The 22,383-nt window shown below is 44.1% G+C and overlaps 1 protein-coding gene across 1 annotated transcript in view; it reads right to left on the minus strand.

Annotated features, from left to right (window-relative positions):
• Positions 1-21,984, minus strand: part of LOC148024555 (protein ORANGE, chloroplastic-like) — a 40,422-nt gene extending 18,438 nt beyond the window's left edge. The window contains exon 1 of the mRNA XM_087694187.1: positions 21,441-21,984. Coding sequence (XP_087550313.1) covers positions 21,441-21,727 — 287 coding nt within the window. The 5' untranslated portion in view covers positions 21,728-21,984. The remainder of the gene's footprint in view (positions 1-21,440) is intronic.
• Positions 21,985-22,383: the final 399 nt, after the last annotated feature.

A 22,383-nucleotide genomic window follows, 5' to 3' on the forward strand; every position in this document is an offset into this window, starting at 1 on the left:
GTCGCCTGCTCATCCCGTCGCATGCTAACAGTCACGTGGTCGGCGCCTGGTCGTTCGTCAACACAGCCTGCTCGCCCACTAGTCGCCCACTGGTCATTCATTAGCTGCAGTTGCCTACTCCCCGCTTGACTCGTCGTTGACTACCCACGACTCCAATCAAGTCTGCATCACGCTTCTGCACCAGTTGACTGCCTCTCCTACTCACGAGCCTGTCCGCAACACTTGCCATCTGCTTTGTCTCAAGAAGCGTGCACTCCTTGCCACAGCTCTAATACCAGTTTGTAGTGACGGGCGAGCACGAGGATCAAGACACTCAATGGCTGTTAGCAACAGTGAGAGTGAGAGTGAGTGAACACGATTTTTTTGGGTACAATGACAAGTGTACAACTTTAGGTTTTTAGATAGATATATATATATGAAAGTACAAGTGCTAAGGGTGTATTCACACCCAAGCACATTAAAAGGCACGAGGACCTTTATTCCCAACAGTTATTCCATCAAACTCCGTAGGGAGCTTATACAACATAATCCCCACAAGATGAGCCTCTGGAAGGGTGGACTGCATGTGACGAAGCTAATCATGTACCTGTGTAACACAAAGCAAGAATGATTGGATAGTATCCTTTGACTCAAACTTCATCGGTTGGAGCTGTCCATGGAGGGTAACTACACGCATGGTCAAGGGAGTCTAGTACAATATATGAAGCTTCGCCCATATCACTGAAACAATCCTACAACAGGTGATCGTCGGAAAAACCTCTTTAGAGATACAGCAAAGAAGAGAAAAATATGCACGGACATCATCAAAATCCCATGTGACCATAGTTTCTTCATGGTTGTCCTCGTCAAAATCAACAAGAAGAGGAGTGGGTCGCTCAAGATGCTCAATAGCTCTAGAAACAACATACCATAACCACTTTTGCACAAACCATGCTTTCATAACAACATTCCATGTTAGATAATTAAGGCCATGAAGTTTGTCATCAATAGAGCGGTAGGGGGGAGCCATCTGGAGAGGATAGAAAGAGAATAAAGAAAAGAAGAGCAAGAGAGAGAGAGAGAGAGAGAGAGAGAGAGTATAGCCAAAGCATAACACAGATTGCACTAAACAGAGTTCACATGCAGTGACAAGATCATGAAATCTACAAAAATCAGAAAGAATCAGCCAATCAAAGACGGACAGAGGCAGAAATAACCTATCGCCCAATCGTCAAGAGCTGAAAATACTATAAACACAAATGTGCACGTTAGAACACAGACAAAGAGACATTAAATGCAATCACCACCAGTAGAATAATGCAGAAAATCAGAAAATGCAGACAGCAATAGCATTAGATGCAGTCATGTGCAGCCTAGAAGATGATCACAATAGCGAAACGCAAATATCTAATGGCTCAAAAGTCCCAAAATTGGTCGCCCAACTGCAACGGACATAGATGATTACAAATCAATAGAAAATAGCAACGCAAATGTAGATCCTAGAATCTGATACCGTGTCAAAAGTTGATGCAACAATGGGAGCATAGAAGGATGATGAAATAAACTGTTGAACACAAGACAAAAGAGAGAGAAAAGAGAAAATACACAAACACCGAAAAGGGGAAGTCATAGATATGCTTGGCAAATGGAATCCATCAACCAAACACAAGGCAGTCACATACAGCAATGAGTAACTAGCTACATGGGCACTAGCACTAGCTCCCTCTCTCCAATATGACCCTGCACTCGAATCTGCAAGTGGTGAATGACTGATTATGGAGGAGGAAGCCAAAATATAAAGGCAAAAAAATATGCCAATAATGTGATCACATTGGCCAGCAATAAAGGCCCAAATCACTATCAGAATGACAAATCAAAAATACCTAAAATACTCAATAATGCATGTCCCACTAAGCACATCCCAAACTCACTCATGAGTTGACTATACTGACAATACCTACCCTTTGCATTGCATGATCATCATCATCTTTGTAAAAGGGCCTTGGGCATGTGAACAATTTACCCACAAGCAACACTGTCTAAGTGATACCTTGATGCATACACATTCTCATCATGTAGCATTTATCTATGCATCTCATTGTGCAAAGCACCCTTGAGAGCCTTGTTCACACTAAATCTTGAGTTGTTTCCACCAATGCTTGTCACCACCTTACCTCCACATACTTCTACACGATTTCTTTCATCATCAACACCCTTACAAATGACTATGTAGTTTGTACATGCTCTTTAATTTGTGATTTGTGAGCCAACCATCCCTTTTTCACCCATGGGCACTATTACATTAACCCAACACAAAAAAAATAGGTTCAAGTGGTTCAGCATCACCTTTCCAGATCCTAGTAGGCCACTAGGCAGCCGATGAGCACCCTTTGTCTGACGCCTTGGCCTCTACGGGCTGGCCTTTTGGACTTCCAAGGTAAGATAACCATCCTTTGTAGTCTTGGAAGGTTCTTGGGTAGCCAACTTGCACCAAGGTCCTATGAGTTGCATTGCTTGCTCTTTATAGCTAAAATAATTAAAATGGATTTAATAACAATCTCCTCATGATGAGATATTGTATTTAGTTACTCCAAGCTTCTAGAGATGCTAGAGCTACTCTGTTGCATACCATTGAGACTGATGATATTCCTTTACACCTGCAACCCCTTGCCAAGATATTGGATAATGCTAAGAAGGATATTAATAAGAAACTACTCTATTGTACATACTAGAGCCAATTTTGTTTAAATCTTAGATACTTGTAGTGCTTCTCTACAGCTAGAACATTAGATACACTTTTATAATCAAGAAACTATATCATTATGACATGCTAGAAATAGGAAACTATTTCAATCTACCCTCTACCCTAATGTATCTTGAGATGTAGAGAGAGATCATTTTATTAGTTTTAGTGTCAGATGTTGTGTTATGCGCGGTTGTTTGATCAATTCCATAGCACATCCTCGCTAGAGAGGGCTATAATTGCATCTTCTCAAAGGAGGCAACAAGGCAAGGGCAAACGAAACTCAAATCAAAATCAAAATCAAAACAGGGCTAGTGAATCCCAAGGAACCACTCAATCTTCTCTCAAACCTGGATAGCAGAATGTACCTAAGAAGAATAGGTATTGTCAACATTGTCAAAAGATTGGCCATTATGACAACAAAGTGTCGATCTAAGGCAAGAGGCACACAGCCAAAATCCAAAAATTAGATCCCCGCACGCCAGTCGAGTAACCCCCAGCACGAGAAGCAGGGTGGTGGCAACCCTCAACAAGGGCAATGACAAGGCCAGACCCACACTATTTCCAGTCAATCATCACAATCAACGAACTACTCAACTCCAGAGGGTTTGTTTAACTAGTCTACAAAGGCCCACATCATCTCCTTAGAGACATGGGATACAAGTCTCATACACATCTGTGAGTTGCCACCTGATGAGGTTCCTACAAAGGTCCACTCATCACAGTCGAGCACATCAACACATGTTTGGCTTGTGGATAGTAAAGCTACCCATCACATGACTCCTAGATCGGACATTTTCATTTCCTGTGCCCCTGCAACTGGGAGTGTTCGCGTAGGAAACAACTCCCTGGTCAAGATTCAAGCCCAGGTTCGCATCGGTTTTCCCACTAACCTAGATCCAGATCTCGCTTCGCTGGATGATGTCTATCATGTCCCCTAGCTTGGAATGAACTTGTTATCCATTCAATAGCATTGCTAGTTGCGGCAAGTAGTTTTCCCCACTGCAACCACAGTCAAGGTCCTTGACTATCAAACTCATTTAGTGATTGCTCGCAACAAGGCATAGCCTAATGGTCTCTACCACATGACACACTTTCTTACCAAGCCAACTGCCAATGATTCAGAGTTCCATCACTTTCGGGCATTGGCCACCTCACAAGAGCCCACGGACTCTAAGCATCTTTGGCATTTTCACTTAGGACATATTGGCCACGACTCTCTTTATGAGTTGTCGCATGAGGGGATGGTTAAGGGCCTTCCACGCCTAAAACTATCTCAAGAGGTCTATAAAGCATGTCAACTAGGTAAGCAACATCATATACCCTTTCCTCAACAGTCTATTGTTAGCAAATTAGTCAGCTCAGGTGTGAGTCTATGCTACAAAGACTACAGCATTTTATGTAGTATTTATCTGGCATTTTCTGGAGTGTTGTCTAGGGCTGGGGAGCATTTAATGCTGGCTGACTGCATTTATTACTCCCCTCATTTTATGCCTATATATTGCTATGGCTCCTCCTCCTCTGGTGTACTTCAGCCATCATTTGTGGATTCTTTTGGGGAGAGAGGAGCCAATGCCAGGGTGCCCACACAGCCAGTGACTCATCGTTGTATGTTGCTGTCTCGTGTTCGATATGGATTCTGTTTCCCAAGCATACATCTGAGTTATCATCTGTATTTGTGTTCATTCATTCATTCTTTCTCGTCTTGTGTTTCAGCAATTTATTTCAGCATGTTGTTTATGCTTCCATTGCTACACCACTTCTGACATTGTATACCGTATCAGATTTCAGGATTTGTGTTTTTGCTGTCTTTTATTGCTGATTTCAGGACTGTTTTCTCAGGCGACCAGTTTTGCCTGCGTTTTTTGTTGACGTCAGCATCCGTACAGCCAGAGCATCCATTTCAGCCTGCGTTTTGGTGTTTCTACATCTCCTCCTGGCTGGGCGCTTACATCATCAGGCCGTTTTTGCTGTTTTCGACAATTTTTGACTGATTTCTTGACTTTTTACCGCAGTTTTTGTCTTATTTTGATCAGATTTTGGGTTAAACTGCATGTGAACTCTTGCTTCTTGCAGTCTGTGCTCATGGTTTGGCTATGTTCCCTCTCCCAATCCCTTCTTTTCTCTACTTTTCTAAATCCTCTCTGGATGGCTCCTCCATGCACATCCATTGATGACAAGTTTCATGGACATGATTATTACACGTGGAGTGCGGTGATGAAGGCTTGGTTTATTCAGAAGCGGTTATGGTACGTGGTTAACGGAGCTGTGGCGCGTCCTCAACAACCTTCTCCTGTACCATCTGCTTTTGATGAAGACAACCATGAGGAGGCTATGCTTACAGGGGATTCAGATGATGCCCATGCTTATTCGGCCTTACTTCGATGTATTTCCAAAGAAGTCCTACTGGCGGTTACCTCCTGTACGACAGCTTTAGACATATGGTCAAAGTTACAATTGATGTACGAGGCTCCTTCCACCATGAGGGCCGTTACTCTCTATGGCTAGCTCCAGCAAACTGAAGTTTGAATCCACAGATACGATTCAATCCTTCTTGCTTCATGTTACCCAACTCCAGGACCAGCTTCACACTATGCAGTCTGCCTTATCAAAGACACATCTTGTTGGTACGGTACTCTACAATCTTCCTCGGGAGTTTGATGGAGTGGCGAATGCTTTACGGGCGCAGACATCTACGACTCCTGTCAGTTTTCTTCAATGTCCTCCATGCTACTTGAGCATGAGGCTACTTTGGGACTACAGGGGAGGCTTCCGTCACATTATGGAGGTTCAAGTGAGGCTCTTGCACCATCAGAAAGGGGTTCGAAGATGAAGAAGCCGAAGGTCTAGTGTTACCACTGTGGCAAGAAGGGTCATTTAAGGAAGGATTGCAAAGAGTTAGCGGCTTCTAGGAAGAAATAGGAACAGAAGACGAAGCGGAATATGGACTCCTTCGACGAGTCATCCTCTGCCTCAGATTCCAATTTCGATCCTCTGGCCAAGGCGAAGTCCAAGGCACGGAAGGGATCCTCTTCTTCGGAACGTGGGTAGGTGGCCCCTTCCTCAACTGCTTTCTAGTGGTGGTGATACGGACATCCCTCACAACTCTCCAGTGCCAGAGAGGGAGTGTGAGAGGGTGGTGAGATGGGGCAGCTGTGCCTCATCTATATGTCTATACAGATGCACAGGATCTAGAGAGGGACATCCCTGACGCGTCGACTGAAATCTGGCAGGTACAAATCCTAGAGCTAGGATTGACATCCAAGTTCATGATGGGTTGGTTACTTGACAAAGAGCCGGAGGCTTTCGTCTGGAGCTCACATGAGGGGACACTTTGGCAGTTTTGGCCGAAGGCGGGGATTCCATGGTCACATGTTGAGAGACATTTGTTTGGCACATTGGTCTTGTATGTCCTGAGTGACATAGGTGACATAACACAGAGAGCTGCTATGATTCTTCTCTATTTTCAAGTGGTGGTGTTATGCTCGACATCGATGTCAAGTACTCTCTGAGGCATCTTGGTGGTGGGCTAGCCACTCACTGCTTGGATATCCATGGTTCTTCTGGTAGTTCTATGTTGTATAGTTTATGATTCCCCATCATTGTACTATTGTATTGTATCAGATCACCCCTGATCTGAGAGAGGGTGTTAGCAAATTAGTCAGCTCAGGTGTGAGTCTGTGCTGTAGAGGCTACAGCATTTTATGTCGTATTTATCTGGAATTTTCTGGAGTGCTGTCTAGGGCTAGGGAGCATTTAATGTTGGCCAACTGCAATTATTACTCCCCCCATTTTATGCCTATATATTGCTGGGGCTCCTCCTCCTCTAGTGTACTTCAGTCATCATTTGTGGATTCTTTTCGGGAGAGAGGAGCCGGTGCCAAGGTGCCCACACAGCCAGTGACTCACTGTTGTATGATGCTGTCTCGTGTTCGATATGGATCCCGTTTCCCGAGCAGACATCTGAGTTCTCATCTGTATTTGTGTTCATTCATTCTTTCTTTCTCTTGTCTTGTATTTCAACAGTTTATTTCAGCATGTTGTTTATGCTTCCATTGCTGCACCACTTCTGACATCTATCACTCGTGCTGTGGAACCCCCTAGGCTCATTCACATAGATCTTTGTGGTCCCACATCCAATGCTGCCTTGAATAATGTGTTGTACTTTTTTATAGTGGATGATTTCTCTAGATGCATGTGGATGTACTTCCTCAAGCACAAGTTTGATGCTTTCACTTATTTCAATGCTTGGGTGCTACTAGTCCATAACCAGACTAGTCATCGTATGGGTACTATGAGGAGTGATTCTGGTGGCGAGTTTACCTCCCACGAGTTTTCTGAATTTCTACAGGTGCAGGGCATTGCCCACTAGCTCACCTCTACCAACTCCCCCCCACATAGAATGGAGTTATAGAGCATAGGAACCAAACAGTCCTAAATATGGCACGCTCTATACTATTTGCAGTAGAGCTTCTTCTGAGCGTCTTTGGGTCGAGGCTATTAATACTTCAGTGTATATCCCCAACCGATGCCCAACTATGACAATCCCTAAAAAGACTCCCTACATGGTATTTTTTGGCTCTCGACCTATTATTTCTCACTTCAGAGTTTTCGATAATCCTACTTATATGCACGCTCCTGATGGCAAGATAGGAAAGCTTACCCCTTGAGCAAATCTCTTGATCTTTATGGGCCATTCTTCAAAAGCGAAAGCCTATCGTTTGTTCGATCCTCGCATGAAAAAGGTGATTGTTAAGAGGGATGTTGTATTATTTAATGACAGGGACATCGTATAGTCTTCTATACTAGACTCTTCGTTCTCACCTTTGCTCACATCATTTAAGATAGTACCTCTTGAGCCGGGTCTACTAACCGCTCCTAACCTTTCAACAGATACTTCAATTCCCACGCATCCTCCGTGGAATCCGTTACCTCACTGGTATCAGCAAACCATGTGGAATACGAGGAGCCTTCCACCGGAGTTCACTCCAACGGGCTCTAGAAGGTTTGTTGGACTCACCCCTCAGGCTTCATATGCATCGTTGTTTACAACTAATTACATTGCACATTCTGAGCTAGAAATTTGGCACTCTCTAGGATCCTCGGTGGCATGAGGCTATGGAGAAGAAAATGGATAGTATTAATTGAAATGGGACTTGGACATTGGTGGATCGTCCTCATCACTAGCTGGTTATTGGGACGAAGTAGATTTTTAGGACCAAGGTAAAGGCTTATGACACTTTAGACAGATACAAGGCTCGCCTTGCAGTGCAAGATTTCAAGCAAAAGTACAGCATTGACTATGAAAAAACATTCTACGCCCTATGATCCAAATTTGTAGATGTGCACCACTAACGCGAGGGTCAACTATATCATGCTATATGTTGATGATATACTACTCATTGGCTCAAAATCTGCCGCTCTAGTAGAAATTAAGGCACAACTTTGCACTACCTTCGAGATGACAAACTTTGTTTTGTTGTCTTATTTCTTGGGGATGGAGATTGTTAGATCCAAGGGAAGTATCTTTCTATCCCAGCAGAAGTACACCCTACACCTAGTGGAACAATATTACACTGATCAGACATGCCCAATGGCCATGCCTCTCCATCCCACTATCCATCTGCACAAGGATACCTCAAGTCAACCTTTTGATACTCATATCTATTGTTTTTTTGTAGGGAAATTACTCTAGTTAATTCATACTAGGCCAAATCTTGCATTCTCAGTTAGTTTGCTTAGTCAATATTTCTGAGAATGTCTCGTTGGACTACTTGTCTTCGTGTTCCATGGTTCCATGTAGTTTTATGAGTTGTCATCATCTATTGTGCTAAGAAATGCACTTAGCCACTTAAACAGCCCCAAAACATGCTTATTTTAGGCTTATTTTAGCCAAAACCCTAAAACGGGGAGCAGATCGAGAAAGTTAAGTTGGAGAGGATCTAGAACCCTAATTTTCTATAAATTGGCAGCCAGCCATGCACTCTTTGATAATCTCATTTTTGCAGGTTTCAGGTGTTACCAGCTTGCTGTCCACACCCCGGTCACGGAGAACATCTCAGCCCTTGCTGTCCATCACTGTTCCCTACAGTCTGGCGCCTGTTTCCAGCCCTCCACACGCTGATTGCTGTTGTTTCTGCCTGGCTACTGACTGTTATTCACCTGTACTACTGTCGTACAACTTGCCACGCCAGTAAAGTGCTGCGTTTGCAAGCTCCAGCTGCCGCCCTGACAGTTCTCTCTCTCCTGTCTACAATCATTGCAGTCTTTCTCTCTCCTACAGGCTATCCTGCCTCCGTTTTTAGTCTTTCTCTCTCCTACAGGCTGTTCTGCCTGCGTTTTCAGTCTTTCTCTCTCCTACAAGCTCCGTTTTTAGTCTTTCTCTCTCCTACAGACTGTCCTGCCTATCCTGCATGCTCCGTTTTTAGTCTTTCTCTCTCCTCACTGTTGTCTGCATCAGATCCAACTTCTCACTGCTGTGTTTGCTGATGTTCGACATCCGGAGGCTACCTTGTTGCGATTCGGGATCCGTTTGGAGTACGACACACTCTCCAGCTCATTACCCCTGCCCTGATCCTAGAGATACAAGAGTTTCTGTGTTAGGGTATTTTTCTTTACATGGTATCAGAGCCTGGTACTCTCTGAGAAACCTAGGCCTTTGATCTGAAAGCTCTTCACAAGAAGCAAGAACAACAGTAGATTCAAATAACTTCGAACACATCAACACCGATTCAATCTCTAGATCAGCCTATGCCAAGAACCGAGCGAGAGTGGGCCGATCAGCTTGCTCCACAAAGTTCCGACATGGTGGGAGAAACATCTGAGTACATGGAAGAAAAGATAGGCAAGCTGATCTCTGAGGAATATAAACTGATCATAGCCTATCAACAAAAGAAGATTGAGGAGCTTGACCGAAGGATTGCCCTTCAAGAAAAGCTTCTAAATGAAGGTATGCATGGATTTCACTCTTCAAATGTTGTGCGTAAGTCTGATGATGTTACAGGGCCATCGAGACCTCCATCAGGGATGGGCCCCCCTCTTGGAGAGCAAGATCCGGAGTATGTTCCATTTTTTCAAACTCTTCTGTCCTCTCCGGTGCAAGATACTTTTGATTCATCTTTTGTGCCTTCTTCTTTTACCTCTTCTATTTTGCAATATACTAGTAGAGATCATTTGAAAGAAAAAGTCCAGTCTGTTGACTTCGGAAAAGGTCCTCTAGAGGACCAATTCTTGTATGTTAACACACGTCGCGGGGATTATAAGAAAAAGCCAGGTAACTCTTCTTCTGTCCTTCCTTCTTTTCCGTCTACTTCACATAATCAGAATGAATTTGGTGTTCCTTTCACTTCATTACATGGTGTATCATCTTCACAATTTTCAGTCTTTAAATGATAAAAATGAAGAAAAAGAATCTGCACCTCACTTTCAAAACCCACCCATCCCACCACATTCTTCCGCTGTTTCACCACTTTTATTTGAACCATTTACATTTCCATTTCAGACACTCATGTCGCACCGCACAACACACCGGGGGGTTATGGAAACATTGGCACATCCTTTAGGACCTCATCCTTCCCTCAACCGGGTGGTGTTCCACCTACCTCATACACACTTTCGGAATCATTGCAGCTTGGGTATCCCACTCAATCTCTCCCGAGTGTGGATCAGTTGCCTCCACAGTTTGCCTCCATGGCATTGCTTGGTGGACCTTCTGGTCATAATGCTATGTCCCAGTCTTACTTTGGACAAGGCTACTATGTCCCAATTCCTCCACCTACACCGGCACCTTATGGAAACATTCATGTTCCAATGCCCCCGCATCAATCGGCACTCATTGGACACTCACAGCCTACTTCTGCCTACCCACCTCTTCCCCCTCCTTCTTACTCTTATCAGACACTCTCACAACCACCATCTTTCCCACCATCATCTTACTCCACCCACCTAACACCTCATGGTTCTAGCTCATCTTCTGCCAAGAATGCATTTAATGACAAGACTCGTTTTAATGGGTCAAACTTTACTACTTGGTCGAATTTGATGAGACGTGTCCTTGATTCACAGAACCTATGGGATCTAGTGCAGGGGTTGGAACCACAACCTGATCCTGCATTTGTTCCATACGAGGTCGTCCGCTCATGGAAGGCTAGGAATGCCTCCGCTATTGTCAAGCTGATGCAGGGCTTATTGCCAGAGTTTCATTCTCAGCTTCAGCATAGCGTCAAAGCGATGGACACACTTGACTGACCGCTATGCGGCTTGGGATAGGACCTGTCGTTTAATCTTGACCATGAGCTTCAGCTTTTCAAAATCACTGACCGGGATGACTTGAGGTCAAGGGAAGAAATTTGCTTTGAAAAATCAAAAAATTGGCCAAAACTATCTAAAACAGCAGAGGGACATGATATACATTGTCCAGCGAAGCCAGATCCGGACCCTTAACAATGGCAAAATTGACGCAACCTTGAGTCTGAATCTTGACTGAGGAGTTGTTTCCTATACGAACCTGCCCGATTACAGGGGCTCGGATATGGAAAATGTCCTCTATAAGAGTCATGTGATGTGTAGCTCCACTGTCCACAATCCAAACTGGAGCTGAAGTGCTCGGCTGTGACGAGTGGGCCTTTGCAATAACCTCGTCGGGAGGCAACTCACAGATGTAGACGAGACTCGCATCTAATGACTCTATGGAGACGATATGGGCCTTTGCAGACCAGTCAGACAAGCCCTCTAGAGTTGAGAACGTTGTCAACTGAGATGACTGTACGGTGGCAGTGTGAGTCTGACCTTTAAATTGTCCCTTACCATCACCCTGCCTCCCCTGCTGGGGGTTACCCGACTAAGGGGCAGGGGTCCGAGACTTAGGTTTTGGTGTTGTGCCTCGTGCCTTTGATCAATACTCATCATCAAAATGACCAGCCTTTTGACAATGTTGACAATACCTATTCTTTTTAGGTACATTCTGCCACCCAGGTTTGAGTTGTGACTAGGAGTTTCCTTGAGAATCCCCAGATTGATTTAGCTTTTCAGTTTGATTTTGATTTTGAGTGGACTTTTGGTTTGGTTTGTCCTTCCCTTGTTGCCCTTTCTGAGAATGAGCAAGAAGAGCCCCCTCTAAAGAGGAATTCATATGAAACTGATCGAACAACCGTGTGTAACGCAACAGCTAACACTCAAATTCATAGACTGTAGATATGGTAGGCCTTGAAACTATTCCTTCCACAAAATTGAAGTATTTCTTGGGGCGTTTATTTAGAAACAATGTGACCTAATCGTCAGAGGACTTGGGAGTCCCCATAGTGGATAATTCAGCAAGGAGACGCATACTGCATGTGAATTGTCATTCTTTTGCAGTCTATGCTTGTGGTTTGGCTATGTTCCCTCTGCACATACCTTCTTTTCTCTTCTTATCTTCTTATCCTCTACAGATGGCTCCTCCGTGCACATCCAGTGATCACAAGTTACATGGACCTGACTATCTCGCCAGAGTGTTGTGATAAAAAGCTTGGTTTGTGTAGAAGCCGTTATGGTACGTCATATGTAGAGCTATTCCTCGTCCTCAGCATCCTACTCTAACATCAAATGATTTTGATGATGAAACCATGAGGAAATGGTGCTTACATGGGATTCGAACGATACTCGTGCCTATTTAGCCTTGCTTCGGTGTATTTCTGAAGAAGTCCTACTAGTTACCTCCTGCAAGACATCACCTGAAGTATGGACGAAGTTGCAACTACTATACTATGCAGCACCTTCCCCCATGACGGTCGTCACTCTTTACCGACAACTCCAGCAAATTACATTTAAGGCAGGCCAAAGATATTATCCAATCTTTTCTAATTCCTGTGACCCAAATCCAAGCCCAACTTCAACAAATGCAGTCTATTCTTCTAGAGGTTCATCTTATTGGACTCGTCCTCTCCAAACTCCCTCCAATCTTTGATGGAGTGGTGAATGCTTTGCGGGCACAGATATCATCCACTCCTATTACTTTTACACATATGACATCGATGCTACTTGAGCATGAGGCATCTCTTTCATCATCTTATGGAGGTTCTAGTGAGGCTTTTGTAGCTTTAGAGAGGAATACGAAGAAGAAGACCCAATGTTACCACCGTGGGAAGAAAGGTTATTTACAAAAGGACTGCAAAGAATTAGCGGCTTCCAATAAGCAAAAGGAGAAAAAGACCAAGAGGAAGCAGACTCCTCCAATGAGTCCTCCTCTGCCTCAAACTCAGACTCCAATCCTCTGATCAAAGCACGGGCCATGGTGTCGTGCCGCTACGCGTACATCATGTGAAAAACTCTAAAGTGCGACTTTCTTATTGTTAACCCTTAGATGAACAAGGTGGAGAATCTAGAAAATCTAAAGCAAAAGACAAGGCCAAGGCAAAAGTGAAACAGAAGAAGAATGCGCACCAAGAAAAATCTGGAAACACAAGAAGTGCAGAAAAGTCCTAAATCAAGGAGAAAGGCGCATGAGAAAAAGCGCAAGTCAATAATTTTGTAAAAGAGCGCAAGGTGCACCATGATTTATTCTAAGAGTGCCGAGCTCTCACCCGTGCAATTTGTAAAGGTAGACGAGCGGTAGGAAGGAAGCTAGAAAGATAGGAGGACAATGGGAAAAAGGACCTAGACCACGGCCGACCATGTAAAAAAGGGGATAAGGGGATAACCGCCCAAAAGGGATTTAGGGTTCTTCTCCTTCTTGCTAGCTTGAGCTTGTGCTTGAGAGAGGGTATATGAGAGTATGAGGAAGTGAGTGTGTGAGGGTGAGGGACCGGGATGGAGAAGCTCTCCGTCTTCTCCTCTTTTCTTTTCTTCTCTTCTCTTCTCCTCTTCTCTTCCTCGCGGCAATAGAGCTTGGAGCGTGGAGCTTGAGGATAGAGCTCGCTTAAAGCTTGCACTTGGATTGTGGAGCTACTGGAGTGCTCGGGACAGGAGGTAACTCGATCGCGCATGGATGTAAGCTCACTACACCGGTAGAGATGGATGGTGCGTCGGCTATGTGAGGGGTAGCCATTAGTGCTCGGCTTGGAACGCTTGAAGCAATAAGCAGTCCGTGGGTCTTGGTGGTTGATCACCTCTACATTTTGGTTCCGTTGCCGGAACCAACGGATTCAAGCCTTGAGCGCTTGCACACTTCGAATCAAACATTGAAGTAGAGTTTTCCCCAAACCGGTGCTTGAGGTAGATAGGTAGAAAGCGAGGGAGTTCAAAGAGGTATTCGATCTCCTTAGCAAGTAGATTTTTGGTTTTTTGGATTTGGAAAAGCATGTTGGAGTAGTATAGGTATTTGCTTTGTGATTTGGATGCATTAGAATAGGAAAAAACAAAGAAAAACAAGAAAAACAAGCATCAAGGTTTCTGTTATCATAACAAGGCATGGGGGTTTTGATTCGTTTGCCGATTTGCATTTTGGAGTTTATTAGCTATTCTAGGTATATACAACTCTTCCCCTCCATCCATAGCTTTGATCTAGAGGTATATGCGATAGGCCATGACCTGAATCATGTGATTCGAGCAATTTATCTTTGCGTCAGCCAAAATCGCGCTACGTTCGGCCCGTCCGAGTGATGGTGATTCTAGGCCGAGTCCCAGAATCGGCCCTCGGACCATCTGACTCGGCCCACCTAATTCGGCCCTCAGACACCCACCACTCGGCCTGTCCAAATCGACCACTCGGACGAACTTAATATTTGGCCCAACTTGGCACTCGGCCCTCGGCCCTCGGACCACTCAGTCCACTCAATCCTCGAACCGGCCGAATTCACCCTTCGGACAGCTTACATTCGGCCCTCAAATGGCATTCGGCCCCTGCAATTTGAACCTGCTGGGCCGAATTTGGATTTGGACAAATTTTTTACTTATAGACTTTAAAACCGACCTAGAGACCACATAAAGCCGAAAGCACATCATAGATCTATCACTGGGCTGAAATCTAGAGCAAGTAGTTCAAAATTTGACTACAAACGGTCCTTCAAATCGCATATGGTATTTGGCGTAACAGCCCTACGGGCCGGGGCAACTGCCCCCCCCCCCCTCTCCCCCGGACCCCTTTAGAGGGCTCTACCCCCTCCGCACCTCCTCCAAGTAGGTTGGAGAGAAAAGGCGCGCCATGACAAATTCTCCAAATTAGATCCTAGTATAGTAATGGCTCTGCACAAGCATAGAATCTCACTTGCAAAACAACAACTGAAAGCCCATACCCGAACAAAGACAAATAGAGACCCTAGAACCTCAATGGGCCAATCTAGCCAACAAGGGTAAAAAGGCCACACCGCAAAAACGCATATGTATTATATTCAGACTGTATCTAGTCAAAGCGGAAAGCAACAACATCAGGCTACAACTGCGAGGATAACTAGATATGACAGTCCTGACGATAGATGCACCTTGAATAGCACTGCACAAACAATCCAAGACATCAGTGGAGAATCCACATCTTGTCGTGCAATTGGGGACTCAAGGGTATTTGTCAGAAGGCTTAAAATTATAAGTCAAGATCCGGAAGATGAAGACATAGTACCGCCTGCTTATCTTAGGGTCAAACTCACCGCAAAAAGGAAGCACACTATCGATGCTCTCATTGATGAAGGAGCTGATTTTAATATCTTGACCTATGACGCATGGACCCTACTAGGCCAACCAGAGCTCACACCGACTAATGCAACTCTTAGTAATTATGGGGGACGATCACAAGCACTTATAGGGAAGTGCAAAATCTTTGTAACTATTGAAACAAAAAGCTTGTCTATCCTCTTCCATGTTCCTCCAAATAGTGCTAATTGTGGAAAAGAAACCCTCCTAGGAAGACCCTTCAAAATAGTAACAAAGTGTGAGGCTAATTATGTAGCACAGATGATACACTTGACACTACTGGGTGTGAGGATAGTCACAACCTTTAGCAAGGGTGACCTCATTGAACCTCGAGGGAAAGGCAAGGAAGGTGCTGACATAACAGGCAAGCCTACTAACGAGAGCAAGGACTTGTTGAAAGTGTTGATATAAGCACATGTTGAACAGAGAGAACCAGTGAGCGAGGCCATGCTTGAAACAAGAAGGTCAGGAGACAATGCCAAGGACAAGCTTTGGACTTACAAATTCGTAGAAGATCACAAAAGAGGCCCAAGCCTTACAGATGAAGGCATCAATGGAGAGCCAGCACAATGCCGCAATGGATATCCAAAGCGTTACTATGTGCTCAAGGGTATTACGCAGATAACCGATGGATTTGGGTACCAAAGCCCCCTACTATATCACCTCTATTAGCTAAAGGCCAGGTCGTGTCAAAAGCAAAGAAGTGAAGGAGGAAATCTAGATGAAAATCGAAGTCTTCACTCAACAAGGTTGTAGTAACTGAGCCCCTCACAAAAATCAAGAAACCAAACGAGACTATTCGAAGGGTAGATCCTCAGCCTAGTGTGCTTAATAAGCGAATATCATATGTACCAGTGGAGTGTGCACAAAAGCCACTAGTGCCCAAGGAGCGCCTGGAGGTAAAACTCTATTGCAAGATAGTAAAAGAGATACCAGGCTGCAAATGCAAATAGGAGGAGCTTGGGGAATTGATGCCACACCCTGTAGGATGTCACCAGGATGAAGGAGCAATCATCAAAGGAGCCAACCCAGCTTGATGAGGCCACCTGTCCCCAAATGCAAATGCCTGGGGTAGTAGAGACTAATGCCGATAGGGTAGATGAGGTCACCGAGGTGATGACAACTGCCTGTCGCCACAGTGTGGATGTTGATGCCAGGTGTGGGAGAACTCCAATTGTAGCCTAATGCAGAGGGTGGACAACATGCTTGAAGCAGAGGGAGAATAGAGATAAAAGCCAACCACAAATCGTGACCCACAATGTCCTCCATAGGGGCATGAACAGCAATGAAGAGGTTAGATAGAAAGAAAGAAAGAAAGATATATTAACATCTACATAAGGCCAATGTGGCCTATGAGACAAAATCCAAAGTACATCCATGTCTAATGTCATCTCATCAGTAAGGTAAAGATAACATTACAAATGAGTGGATGGTCTATGAAACAATACTGAAAATAACTATATGATGGGACTATACTAGGGTTGAACCATGTGTAGTGTTATTCCATTGATAGAAAAGAAAAGGAAAGGAAAGGAAAACCAGATATAATAGAACCATGTACAAAAGTGTGGTGGGGACCATGGGCTGTAACTGATCTCAAGATCTGCCCATGATCTCAGCTATGATGTGGTCCCTAGCTGCTTCACTGATATCCCTGGTGGTGAGTCTGCAGTGTCTTGTGATAATGGCTCTAATCCGACTGTGGTGTGGTCTCCTCGGACGTGGTCCTGGTAAACAGAGTCGTCGTGCTCGACGAAGGGAAGTGGCTCTATCCAATGTGACACCACAGTGTGGCCTGTAAGGTGTTTGGCGGGGTGGCTATCTCCGCTAGGTTGGTAGTATCAGTAGGATCAGCTCTGTAGAAGAAGTCTATCACTGCTCTCTCTGTGTGTCCCTCTGGGTGAGCTGGCCTCCTGTCTCGCAATAGTGCAGTTCAGCACCTCTCGAGCTCCAGGAGGAAAAGACCTAGGCATCTCTAGTCCTCGTACTCCATGACGCGACAAAGGGGTCCAAATCCATCACGGAAGAGGCAGTGGTACCGTCCTCGTATGTCATAGTATACTGTGCATCTGCACATGTAGTGCTCCTCCGTCTCAAGCTCTACACCACAAAGCTGGCAAGTCCTATCCTCTACTAGGGTATTCGTCCATCTGCATGTCTCCATCTGAAGCCTATGTGAGGAGGTGTGAATCTATCCGATAGCAACCCGTATGCTATGGGAGAGATGGGTGTCCATATATGCTAGCCGAATAGTGAAACCATCATCAGGGAGACACAAGAAATGACTCCTATAGAACTCCATCCTCGATCCTAGAAGGAGTGGTGGATGGATCCATGTCCTTGTTGTCTCAATCCTCAAGATATCAGCTCTGATCACCTAGTTCAACTCTGATCGGTTGAGAGAAAGTGTAGGGCAGTCAAGGCTATAATCCAAAGGTGGAAGACAGTCAATATCCAAACCATGTAGGCTCATCCAAATAGTCATCTGTGAAAACCAACAGTTCTTCTCGCCTCCAGCTGCTAGTTGTCTAGATGAGGTTTGTGCCAATCTAGAGTATCTATGGCGTGGAAGTTCCCATAGTCTGTGCCAAAAGGTCAATGCCCTGAAGAGTGCCTCCGTAACTATAGGTGTTGCCCCTAGCTCTACTCTGACAATGGGATGTAGGGTGGAGGGCTTACTCCTAATCATGCATGCTATCATCATGATCAATGACCTTTCCACGCTATCCCAACCATCATAATAATCCCTCTCTATTCCAATCTGATCAATGAGAGAGAAGGAAAGAATGTCTAATGACAGAAGAATAAGTGAGAGAGAATGTTAGAATGTGGAGAGAGGTGGCCTATAAATAGACCTCACTTAGTGTAAAGGAGGGCACCCAACCCTTTTTGGGGCTGTCAGTGCAAAATCCTAAATGAAGTGACTATACTGAATGAGTGGTTTCTCAACACCTTGGTGTGTTTCAGGATCTATCAAAGTGCGACACACTCTCCAATGCATACTCTCTACCCCGATCCTCGAGACACGGGAGTTCAAGTGTCAGTATTCTTCACTGCATAGTGTGTTTGAAGCATTTGAGCATTGAATTCTATTCGATATTATTCATTATTAATCACTATGTTCATAGTCTCTGAGTTACACTTACCCTAACTGTGTTCTATATCAGTATGTGCGTTTGTCGTACAATTGTTTTTTGTGTTTTCTGCGGTAGAGCATTTCTTTACACCACCCAACTTGATCATTTTCAACATTTTATTATGCTCTATTTAGGGCAAGCCTGTCTCCGGTCATTTTTATCTTTTTTTTTTAGCAGATTGAGACAGTGCTCTAGCTGTTCATACTCTTACGGCCCTTTGTACATACTGCCTTTTGTATTCAGCACATGTTCACTGCAGTCTTCAGCATTCTTCTGTCTTTCTCTCTCTCTCTCTCCCTCTCTTCTCTCCGAGTTCACTTCTTTCTTTCAGTCACGTCATACACTTCCACATGACACACTAGGTGTGGTCAATGGTATGGGGCATCAGCCACTTTGATGGAAGCTTGGCCTGATCTGATGCTGGTCCCAAGCTCTGAAGTGAGCCCATATTGGCTCTGTCGCTAGGAGGTGAGTTTGATGTCCATCCCTCTATGTTCACCTCTATGGTTGTATGTCTCGTGTCATGTGTCATGTGATGTGCGTAAGTCAGATCTATTTGGCATTTCACTTCAGGTCTAGACTCACTAATGAGCCCCTCAAAAGGAGTTTTTTCTTAGTTTAATTGTTAAGAATTGTGGACATGTGTACGTTGCAGCAGGTTCAACTGCACCTCCATTGACTGAGACATGGCTATGCCAAACAACAAGCTGGTTGAGCAATCATGGCCACATAATGGCATTTTAAGGTTGACTGAAAATGCAGGCAATAGGTCAGAATGCCCCACAGCAGCTATGAACTTGTTCAGGCTAAATGTGCACACACAAAATGCAGGCAGCAAACAGTTTGACCAGGCCAGAGACTGCACTACAAGCAAAAACACGGCAGTTTCTGGTTACAGATAGCTAAAGGGAATGGCTATGGGTCCTAACAACAGTACCACACAATGTAAATCCAAGCTGAAAAAGCAGCACACAGGCATCATCTGCAATGAAAACAAATGAACATTGCGCACAATGCATTTACAGCCAATTATGATGCACCAGATCACATAAGACATGTACAGAACTTGTAGACAGCAGTAACTAAAACATGCAGCAACTCACGCACCAACTCATTTTTGAAAACGCCAACACAAGCATAAAACACAATTGACTAGCCAATGTTGCTTGCACAATTGCTGTCTTAAGCGCACACACCAGCAATCATTCATCCACGATAAAACATTCAACTCCTCTAGCTGATAGGAGTGGCTTATTTAAGGCATTCCCTCCAACTAGTGGTACACTTAACTCATGCAAAGTATCCCCATCTACTTCAACTAACATGTGAACTTTCCTTGAATGGAGGATCCCACCTAGCCTATTGTAGCATGCATAATGCAAAGTATCCTAATTGACTATTTTGTAGAAGTCCACTCCAACAAGAGTATAGTAAGGTGATTGCTTGGTAACTCACAACTCCTCAATGTAGCCTAGACATCACAAGCTGCTAACTAGCACTACCTTATGATTGGAGCACTACCTACTATAGGATAATATCACCAATAATAGCAAGTGTTATGTGATGGCCTAAACAACATTCTAGGAAAATTCCCATTTTATGAAATGATTTATATGTCTAGAGCCATTAATTGAGTGACATCATAGAAGCCACACGTGCTCATTTTAACATAGTCACACTAGGAGCTTGGAACAGACACATTGTTGCTTAGGACGAACAACAAAACTAATATTTGTATGCACACTATTAAGGAGCATCAAGACCCTAGCTTGTGGCATGAAACAAGGCCCTATTTTGAGCCCCTGGCTATCTAATTTCAAAGCCTATCTCAATCTCGTGTTCAAAATCCATGGCCATCTCATGCTAGAGCTACAACAATTTAACCTACAATTGAGTTATTGTCCACCTGATACTTGTATTCTTGTCGATAGTCATGTGTGTTTCTGCATAAGTTTTAGGAATATTCAACATAAGGTCTATGGAACGGCCAACATGAATCTCTATTGGGATGTAGCACAAGTCTATAACCCTAGACCTTACTTAGTACATGGTTTAGGATTTCACATCTAGTCTAATCACGTTGATTCCTTCTACAACTGATTAGTAATCCAGTGTATAGTGCTCCACTCAACCTTAAGGTTGAGGCTTCCAGGTCTGACCTTGACCCTACTCCCGGTGAATTATATCCCTTGATTGATGCTCTATGAAATAATCCATCTCTTTGATTGGAGTGTTTGTGTTGGCTAGACATTGCCTCCATCTTGAACAAGAATTACTCCAAGGTTTCTCTCAGCTTGCAAAGCTCATGAAGAATCTCTTTTTCTTTAGCATTCCCTTGACACTTAAAGATGAAGCATCTACTGCTGTTAGGAATTGAGTTTGAGGTAATGAGGACCAAAGTGTCTCCAATGCTACTCAGAGTGAACATGGCACTAACAGCCTTTTTATATTATTGCACAAGAAGATTTGGCCTGCATTTGTTAGGTTTCACCTTATGAATTCCTCCACTAATTCCCCAATATCACTCTTATAAGCAACACAACCTGATTCAGTGAAACCAAGATTACAAATGAAAATCTGCAATAATTCGTTATGAATAGCAATACATTATGTGAATCAATAAGATAGAGAGTTGAGGATAGCTGACACCATATTCGGTCCCAAACTATGCTTTTTATTGTTAGTTGTTAGATCTCCGAATTGGATTTGCTGATTAATAAAACATGGGATCTTCCTAAAATATTGATACAGATGACTCGCAATCAAGCCCCATCCTCCTCTCGTTCCAACATGTATGTTGCAGATCAATTTCGCCTCAATTTGAGGTAGCAGGCAAATGCAAACAAGCTATCAAGGGTGTTGCCAAACTTTTCACTTCAATAAGGGGCATTCCTTCATCATCATGCAAGTTCCATGTTCATACCGTGTGATCTAACTAGACTCAATGATTTTGTATTATCATACATGTTTCAAGATTGTACCTGGGACCATGAGTATCATGTGATCCATTAAGACTTGAGCGTGGGGTGAAGAAATGCATCAGGGGGCAGTGCTGAGCGTGCAGGCGGGGCAGTGGCCGGCAAACCAGCAAGCTAATCTTCTTGTGGAGGAGGGTGCGGGGTCTGGGGAGCTGAGAACCGGTCGTGAAGGCATTGAAGTCTGAAATGCAAGACGGGTGGGGCTCCAAGGCAGCAATGGTGCTATGCGGGTGGGTGGCACCGGTGGCCGGGAGCTGGCATGTCTGCGGCAGCGGCCAAGGATGAGCCATGGGCCGGGTCCCTGGCAAGCTTTGCTCAGCTGGGGCTCACTCTTGTCAATGAATCAATCAGTCAGTCTGATTGAAAGTAAACAAACAGGCAAAACAAGCACAGTCCAGTGCTTGCATCCATCTTTCTCGTTTTCAATATGTGGGTTCCTGCAACATTCTTCGTCTATACAGCGATGCTCTGCTTGGCCCGACGTCGCATGACTGTGCTTTTGTCTTCTTCGCTTCATCCCGGGTGCTTCATCGTCGAGAGAATTATGCTTCCCATTTCTAATTAGCGTTATTGTTAATTATTAATTTATCATTATTATAGCTATTATCGTTTTTTTCAATTTAATAATGCAGATAATAGTTGTCTTTTTTTTTAAATGTGCTTCGCATTTTTTAGTTTATTTTGTTCTTTTAGACGCTTATAGATGTGCTGCAAGGGAAGCGGAGCTTAGGGTCGTGCCACACCTATAGTTTGTAAGTGCATTCCAAAGTAGATATGACTATAATTATAGTAAGTAAGAAGGGAAAAACGCATGTTACACCACACAAACTCGACTTATTTGACATCTAAAAGGTTTAGCAGGTCGACATGTATGACATCACTCTTAGGACTTGAACTTACCCACCCATGTTACTCGAAGCACCACACCATGGCCCCATTGGTAGCA

The sequence above is a fragment of the Lygodium microphyllum genome, chromosome 15 (genome assembly GCF_053477565.2).
Source record: "Lygodium microphyllum isolate KBCC chromosome 15, Lygodium_microphyllum_v1.1.10, whole genome shotgun sequence".
NCBI classification, from domain to species: Eukaryota; Viridiplantae; Streptophyta; class Polypodiopsida; order Schizaeales; family Lygodiaceae; genus Lygodium; species Lygodium microphyllum.